The following is an 8,715-nucleotide window of genomic DNA, read 5'->3' on the forward strand; positions in this document are numbered from 1 at the left end:
GAAATGGTTAGAATTGTTTATGTGTGTGTTTTTTTAATCTTTTTTTTTGCATTTTTTTAGCCATATTTTCCCAATCAACTTATAAATGCGGTTATGCATATGCCAAATTAACGATGAGAAACTGTCCTGATGATTTCTCTAACGTTTCTCGGTTGGTTTTTTCCTTCGGATTTCAATATTATGTCCAAAAAGAGTTCAATGAGCTATTTATCTTAGATTTTGTTTTTCTTTGTTATGTGTTAAACTTTTTTTTTCTTCGAAAATGTTTCTTTTGATGAACTCGAACTCTTTCTGCTCGACTATTCAATTCTTCTCTCTTTTTTTTTGCTTTCTTTGTACGCATTAGCGCATATACATTTAACATTCATTATTTTTTAAATATTGCTGACTCAATGAATTGTGTGTTTTTGTTTTTTGTTTGTTTCATCATTTAATAATATAAGAACATGGTGTTGTTTTGTTGTGTATTGGTATGCAATAAATTTTATTGAATTGTGTTTTTATTGTTTTTAATAAATTTCTTGTTGTTATAAATTTATTTATTGTGGCGGGACGAGGCTTGAAATTGAAAGCTCTGTTTTATTTGTCTAGAGCAGTGTTTGTTTTAACAGCAATAACACATTCCTCTCCACACGACTTGAGTACGGTGCACTGTAGTGATGAGAACATGGAATGAAAATGAAAACCAAATTTGGATTAATGAAAATTGCAACGGCCGGGAGGAAGGGGGGGAAATGAAGAAACAGCCAGGAACAAAACAGAAATGAGTCGGGTTGAATGAACATGATGATACATACCAACAATTCTTTGCCACTATCGTATTCGGAACGTAGAGTGTTGCCCAAATCACCATCTGGAATCTTAAGATCTTCACGAAGATCACCACCGTCGGTCATCAAAGTCAAGTATCCGTCATCGCTGATGTCAGTCAATTGGTAGTCTTCACGTTTGACGTGTGGGACGTCCATGTTGTGGGTTGATGGACAGATATCTTCGTATCTATAGGGGAAAAATGATCACACACGCACAAAAACGCATCATTAATAACGATATAATCTCAATTTCCAATTACAATAAAACAATTTTCTATTTAATTCATTGCGTTCAGTGTTGTTGCATGTGTTCATACTTACTTTTTGCCGTTGAAGATGTCAATGCCGACCATATGGACTTTGGCGTGTCCGTGTTTTCCGGTTTTTGATGTTGACATTTCTACAATTTTGCATGGACGCGATTTCAACATGACGAAACCGTTTTTACGCAAAGCAGAACATTGCATTGGGAAGGTGGCTGATGCACCGGAGTCACCAGTTTCGAAATGTGCGTCATCTAAATCGGCCATAGTGATGAATTTAAACTGTAACTGGTAAGTTCAACAAAAAATAGAAATAACGACTTTTGCAAAAAAAGCAGACGTTGGGGCGGTAGTTCCAAATCTGTAATGCGGAAGAAGAGGGAGAGAGAGAAATAAACAGTTAGTAAAACGGAAGTATGAACCGGTGATTTTTTTTTTCTCGAAAGGCTTAGACAAACAATTTGGTGCTTTTTGAGTTATTGTGTTTCTGATAATATTCTTTGAAATAAATCATGGGATGCGTTTTATTCCATACACACAATCAGAATTAATGTTCCCACCCGAAGCACACTGCTTTAATACGGATATAACAATTAAAGCAGCCGGCTTAATAAAAGTGGGGTAAGATGCATTCGCATTGACGATTAAAACATGGATTACTTTTGTGATCAATAATGCATGATTCACTCTTCGAATCGAGCACAGAAAACAGAAAAATGGTGAGGAAGTAGGTACCCCCATTCGTACACAGACACTCAACGTGCAAATGGAAATAAATTGTCCCCTTTCATTCGACACACAGAACGGCGCAACTCTAGTCAACTAAATGCAATTAATTTGATTTATGTTTGGAAAACCAATTGCAAAAATGCGGCATATTATTCGGGAAAAATCGTGAATTTGGTTTTCTGTCGTGAATATTTGCCACCGACAATGGCATAAAATGTTAAATGTTCGCTACTTGCCCTTGTTCTTCAACTGGGTATTCTACTAAACGATTTTCCTACACTTTTACAATGTCAAAAAAACAACAAATTATTGTTGCCTACAACAAAACATTACTTGTTGTGCACTCAACGCGATATTCGATCCACGAAAAAATGTCAACAAAATGAGAAGCCCAAGATTAGCACCAAATATAGCAATTTGATGGAATTTTCAAGGAAATTGCACAAAAAATTTACCGATTGCTGAAAAAAAATGTTGAATCGAAGTTATCACTTTGACAAGATTGATTTAAAATAACATATTGTGTTCGCCTCTTATGGAGTGGCTCTCTGTCGAAACAGAGACAGATTCACTACGTCAGCAAAAATTCAAGTTGAAAACAGTGTTGGTGCACGTATACACTTCAAGACACACAGCAGCAACACTAAAATGTGCGTTTCATTTCATTTCAATTCGTGTTTTTTTTTCTTCGGTCGCATAGCTGCTCCTGCTGCTGCCGTCACCGCCGCCGTACACACGAATGTCGAATGAGATTTTCAACGTATTTTGCTACAACTTGCCCGTGTATTGGTATATATGGCGCGATTGTTGGTTGGAATTAAGAAATATACACACACACACACACAATGAGCACTGAACTATAAGCGGCGAAAATTGCAATAAAAATTTCAAATCTCAAGAAATAAGAATATTTGTGCAATAAAAATTAGATCATTCGGGGTTGGAATGACAAGTGACACAAGTGATGACCATTAGAGATTTGCGACCAAAATTGATTAGATTTGTCTTTGTTTCGTTTTAATTTCCGACGTTCGCCAATACTTTTACGCAAACAAAAAGAAAATAAAAATGATGATGATGATGACAAACGAAACGAAAGAAGCAAAGGAAACGTGTTTAGGTCATACTGTGAGTGCCATACCTATGCACATTCATCTATGCTAACATACTCTGTGTATATATATACATTTCGTCGTGTACAAGAAACCACAGGCACGCCGGAACGCAAACCAATACAAACAAAATGGGTTCAGTCATTGAATTTGTTAAGCTGTGATTTCGCTGCTAACATTGTTGTTGTTGTACTTTTGCTACTGCCTTTTTTACCATTATAGCTGTTGTTATTTGAACAAAAACTATACTACTCGATGAATTTTATGTGTCCGAAAGTATTGTGAACACACCGTAAAAATGCAAAACGGTTGGAACCGAAGACGAAAAGCAGCAGCAAGAAAAAAAAACATCGAGCAAAGCACACAGCGAATATACTGGCCAATAGAACGGCCGACTGACAAAATAGCAGCAGCGAATCAACAATATTAACAGAAGAAAAATATTCATACAAACATATTGAAACGCACACACATTTCACGTTTTCGCTCGATCGAAGAAGGATGACACACACTTAATTTTATGCGACTAAAACGACCACATTTACAATGTTTGGACAATGATTTTCCGCCAATAAATTTCTAACCATAACGACACCTCTATCCCGTTTCATTTTCGTTTCGTTGAAGAAACGTTTTAAAGTGGAAATATTGAAAATCGAATGCATCGAAATGATTGGGATGCATTTTGAAGTGGCCGAACACTGACCAAAGCTGGTGTTAATGTAATTATTAATATTTTTCTTTGTTAGCAATTTAAGGCGATGACATATACGATACAGATTGTGAAACGTTCCATTTTTTTATACGGAGATGAGCAAAATCACAAATTGGAATGGGTTTAGTCGTCATCAGAAATGCAAATTAACTGTTTTTCGGCATTTTTTCGCAGGCGAGCCATTAATTAGTTACTTGATAAAAAAGGATTTCCGTGTTGTTTTTTTTCTATTTTTTTTTTTTTTTTGAATTTTGTTCCTCTTCTGTGTTCCTAATTCCCTGAACGCCTTCTCAGAGAGAGCGAGAAAGAGAGAGAGAGAGAGAGAGAAAAATGTCTAAGGTAACCAAAAACGATCTATATTCGAGTCACTTATTATTATTATTAATTTTTGTTGCTTTTCGTCGATTCGCAATAAATAATGCCGAATATTCTGCATTCAACTCAAATGTGGTGTTTTGTTCTTTTTTTGGCCTTTGGCCATGCGAATACATCGAATTGGAAATGAAGTTCCTTCACACCGCATTTTTAACCAATTGAACAAATTCCATGCAGTACGAACCGAACAGTTGTTCACACGAACAGAAGAAGAACAGGAAAATGGAAAAATAATGTTTAATTTTTCGGAAATTTTACGGATAAAACACAATGGATAATTACAGCAATCGATTTGTTGTTGATTTGTTGGCAACACAATTTTTTATCTACACAATTTAGTAATTTAGCTTAGAATTAAATTGAAAAAATGGAATTTTTTCAGAGATGATTAAGCTACTCACATGTGATTGAAATGGTTGTCGCACCAAGAAGATCTTTCTGATGATGGCGCTTCAGTATATTATTCGCTGTTTCATCCCAATCATTCGAACCTTTCGTATGGCATACACAGTACAGAAAAAACCAATACAAGTAAAAATGGTCGACATTTTTTCTATTTCCTGTGAAATGTCAGCCGTAAAATGTCTTGTGTATCGTGTGGTACCATGTGGCCATTTGCACAATTCGCCGCGTGTTGTCTATGTACGTATTGAGGGCTGGCTATTGTAACGCAGGCAATCGGCATCGCAAAACACACGCACACACACGCATATACACGCGCATACACCGACTATGTTGTCGACTGTCATGGATATTTCGGAACTCTTTTTTTAGTGTTGTCAGCGCCGACACGATTTGAACTCTGCACGGCCACACTGCAAATTCCATACAATCATAAGCGGCAACGTACTTTGCCGCGCTTTTAATGCGCATTTGAACATTCAGCACACACATAAGCATTGCAAGCGAAACCTAACGGAATCGAACAAATCTGTGTGTTTTTGACGCTCTCGCATCACAACTGTTCACAACGAATTTTATTTCAGAGTCGAATATCGAGAAAGACGAAGCAAGAGCTGTGTTGCCACCCGTATACAAATTAAATCGAAAAAACAAGCAATCAAAAATTTTGTTGATCAAAAATGTCGCGCGTTACAAAAAGTGAACTGTTGGAAGAGAATCGAGCAATGAAAAATATTATGGTACAAATCCATAATATGACGGCTCCATTCATTAATATTGATATCAACGCAAACGAACCGCCGAAAAATGACAAAGCACTTTCCGAAACGGGTTCGACAACAAACAAACGAAAAACAGCGACCACCAAAAATGGATCGAAATCAATTTTACGCCAGGCAGAACAAAATGCCAATGAAAATGCGACCAAGCAACGGCCAAACACAATCGACGCAACAGAAGACACGACCGACCGACTGAACACATCAGGTGAATCGGGCAAAAGCAACAGTGCCGATGATTTGTTGGACTATTTGAGATTGCGAAAGGTGCCAACGTTCAATGTTCAACGACCCAACTCACCGAAGGCGCAATCGAATCGCAAATCATCCAACATCGCATCGGTAAAAGTCAATCCATTGACACAGAAGCCAGATATTCCTGTGGTTCGAGTGGTGATCGATCGACTGACTCCGGCACAAATAATCAAAGCATCACAACGCCACTCTGTTTCGTTGAAACGGCTCAACAATGGCCCCAACAAACAAGAACGCCGCCGGACATTGCCATACCGAAAAGCAGCTCCAACTGACCTCAAAGATAAATCAATGCTGGACTTAAGAAAGGAATTAAACTATTGATTATCATCGTGATTGTATGCATCAATAATGAGTTAAATTCTTTCAATATTTTTTTCTCCATTTTTTTTTTGAATATGGACGTAGCTTTTTAAACAAGTTCCAAAAAGAATGTTCTGAACCAAATAATATCTCATACTTATAAGAAACGTATAATTAAAATGTATGGTTTATTTGAATAGAATTTGTGGAATTTTTTTTAATTGCATACATAAATACAATTAAATAGTATATCCTCTTCATTATTATGGCGACGATAATTGAATCGGCTGGATTTGAATAAAAATTGAATGTTTTGCAGCATAATCAAAGTAAGCGTTGAAAAAATTCATATGAATATTGGCCATTAACGCCATCTTTGGGTACTAAGCGTCCATACCGTTCAACTTGTTCAAATACTTGAGAGCGCACATACATAACATACACATACGTGTGCAACCTGTACTATTCGTGGTGTTACTATCCATGTAGACTGTGCTATGAAATCGGTGTTGCTGTTTTGATTTTGACATCGCAACAAGTCTCAGCTCATTCAAGCCCATCGTAGTATGGTCAAGCAGTTTGTGTTGATTGCTCGTAACATCCAGCAATATTTTTTTTTTCTCTTCTTCTTCAGTTGACATTAATTTGTTTTGGATGGTCTTGTTCGGTGTGTTCTTCGTCTGTTTCGTGTCCAATTTGATAAATTTTCCAATTTGATTTCACAGGATCGATACGTTTCGTTGTTCATTGCATTGAATGTTTTTTTTTGTGCGTGTTTTTTTTTTTATTTTGACAATTTAAAGAAGAACATTTAAAAAAAGCAACCAAAGCCGCAAGAATTCAGTTAAAACTATTGCAGTAAAAAATTAGCATTAAACCAATCGAATTTCATACGGTGAAATGATAAATCATAGCTTTCTTTTAAACGAAATGTATTCATTGTGAGGTGTACTAAAGAAATACCGTCTTAAACCAAAATTGTATGTGCCAGAAAAAGTGAAAGTTTTTTTTCTTCATTTTTTTTTCGCTTCCTCTGAATCTCGTTCGATGTTGATTGTTGTTGTAAATCGCATTATTTTCGGTGCGTTCATCTTTATTTAAAACTATATGATGCATTAAATAGCCATAGAATAAACAAAATAAAATTAAACGTTGAACAAGTAATAATTGGAATCGTGAAGAATACACCTTTTCGTTAATTAGAGTTACTTTGAAATATTCAGCCGAATTGAAGCGATGAACTGTTGACACAATCAAACGTTACAAAAAAAAGTCGTTATTTTTTTTTTCTTTTATCGAGTGTGTGTTTTCCTTGCGCTGAGTCGTTTTTTTCCGTTGATTTATTCGTTTTGATCCATTCATTTTTGACGTTATACTGTGTGAAATTACAACAATGGCATTAACGCAAGAAACCACAAAGACAAATTTTAATTTTGTCATACGAAATTTATTGGCTGGCGGTAAGTAAAGGTCATTTGTTTTTGCTTTGAAATGAAATCTGATTCCATTTGATATTTGCCAATGCAATCTATTTGATTAATCAAAAGTAAATACAATTATTTGCTGATAAATTGTGGCTGAAAGACAGGAGCAAAAAAAATTCCAAGAATTTGATTTCTTTTTATCGGAATCAGTTTCGTGTTGAAATCCATTGTCATTGCATGTCAATGCAATCAGATCATTCATGTAGACTTAACTAATTAGTAGCATATGGACTCTTAATGGGTTTTAATGACTTGGCACGTCGGACCATTGGCTAGGTAATTAGGATTGAGTCCGATGCATTACAATCAACACCAACTCAACACACATTCGAGAATAATTTACTCCTTTCTTTTATGAACTACCTTGTTCAATGGCTCAAATGGCTTTTTTGTCATTATTTTATTTACTGTTTCTGTCGCTACCATAGGTACCGTATTACCCATGCTGAGTTACAGCACGAATCAGTCGTCTTGAACTGCAATCGATGTTAAACCGAACTTTCCCCAAAAAATAACTTTTTTCGCGATATTCATTTCGCTGATAATCACAATTCACTCGATGGTATCAGCACCATAACGGCTCTGTTCATGCCATTCAAGCTTGTACAAATTTGTATGCGGATGCCTATGAATGAATTGAATTCCTGAATGCGAAACTCCGTTTATTTTTGCATAAAACCCATCGAATAATTGTATGATTGGGCAACGATTTGAATGGAATAAATTTATGTGCGTTGTAATCGTACGATCGTGTAGCGTGCTAGCTCACAGGGTATTTTCGTTTCTATGCATTGGTCATTTCGCCAAGTGCATTATTTTGAATAGACAAGCCAAATAGAAAGAGAAAGAGAGAGAGAGAGAGAAAATGATTTGGTAAAAATGCATAGAGAAAAAGAAATACTCTATAGTTTATGTATATCTCGATTCAAACATATGCATTCGATCGATCTAGTATCATTCGGGAAAAAAAGAAACAAAATTCAAACCTTTTGCTCAAGACCAATACGATCATCGAATGCTCAACCGAATAGGTGAAACAAAAAAAAACTTTCTTTTCAATATCAGGAGAAAATGATATAATGGGGTTTTACCGAACCCAATGAATAGAGCAGAAACAGAAGAGAAGCAACTGAAAGGCCAACAACAGCAACAATTGCGTTGCAGCACTATTGTTTGTGTGTGGTATACGCGTGCCGTGCGCGTACTCTCAAACCCATTTCTTCTTTTTCATATATATGTTTATCGATAACATTCATATGTTTACAGTCTGTGACTTGCACGCAGATTTCTTTGTGCACATTCTTTGCATTTCAACCATATTATCTTCTCTCCAAATAAAAGTGAACAAGATAACGTTCGCGCATTGTTGATTTAAAAGCGATAGAAAATCACATCGAATCTCTATTGATGATGATATATCGGGAATTGATACCAACTGTACACACACACACACACACACACACACACACACACACACACACACACA

The 8,715-nt window shown here is 36.0% G+C and overlaps 2 protein-coding genes and 1 non-coding gene across 7 annotated transcripts in view; 1 reads left to right on the forward strand and 2 right to left on the reverse strand.

Moving 5' to 3' along the window:
* Positions 1-452: 452 nt before the first annotated feature.
* LOC129573729 (eukaryotic translation initiation factor 5A) lies at positions 453-4,565 on the reverse strand. Of its 4 annotated transcripts, none has more exons than XM_055454650.1 (4): positions 4,408-4,565; positions 1,134-1,436; positions 798-999; positions 453-651 (listed from the first exon to the last, which is right to left on the reverse strand). In XM_055454650.1, exons 2-4 carry the CDS (start codon positions 1,340-1,342, stop codon positions 580-582), a joined length of 483 nt encoding a protein of 160 aa, XP_055310625.1. In that variant the 5' UTR covers positions 1,343-1,436; positions 4,408-4,565; the 3' UTR covers positions 453-579. The 4 variants fall into 4 exon arrangements, with proteins under 4 accessions (XP_055310625.1, XP_055310627.1, XP_055310626.1 ...); XM_055454652.1 differs by having other exon boundaries at positions 4,289-4,410; XM_055454651.1 differs by lacking the exon at positions 4,408-4,565 and adding an exon at positions 2,260-3,311.
* LOC129573802 (small nucleolar RNA snoR639/H1) lies at positions 1,558-1,698 on the reverse strand. Its single transcript, XR_008688634.1, has one exon. It is a non-coding gene; the product is annotated as a small nucleolar RNA snoR639/H1 (small nucleolar RNA).
* Positions 4,566-4,985: 420 nt separating the features above from the next.
* The window catches only part of LOC129573728 (solute carrier family 25 member 16-like), a 6,510-nt gene continuing 2,780 nt past the window's right edge, over positions 4,986-8,715 (forward strand). The window contains exon 1 of one of the 2 annotated variants that reach the window (XM_055454647.1): positions 4,986-7,205. In XM_055454647.1, coding sequence (XP_055310622.1) covers positions 7,139-7,205 — 67 coding nt within the window. In that variant the 5' untranslated portion in view covers positions 4,986-7,138. Of the gene's footprint in view, positions 7,216-8,715 lie in introns of both variants that reach the window. The other variant, XM_055454649.1, reaches the window with a different exon arrangement.

Source organism: Sitodiplosis mosellana, unplaced genomic scaffold (assembly GCF_009176505.1).
Source record: "Sitodiplosis mosellana isolate CC-2019 unplaced genomic scaffold, AAFC_SMos_1.0 Smas_scaffold_6102, whole genome shotgun sequence".
NCBI classification, from domain to species: Eukaryota; Metazoa; Arthropoda; class Insecta; order Diptera; family Cecidomyiidae; genus Sitodiplosis; species Sitodiplosis mosellana.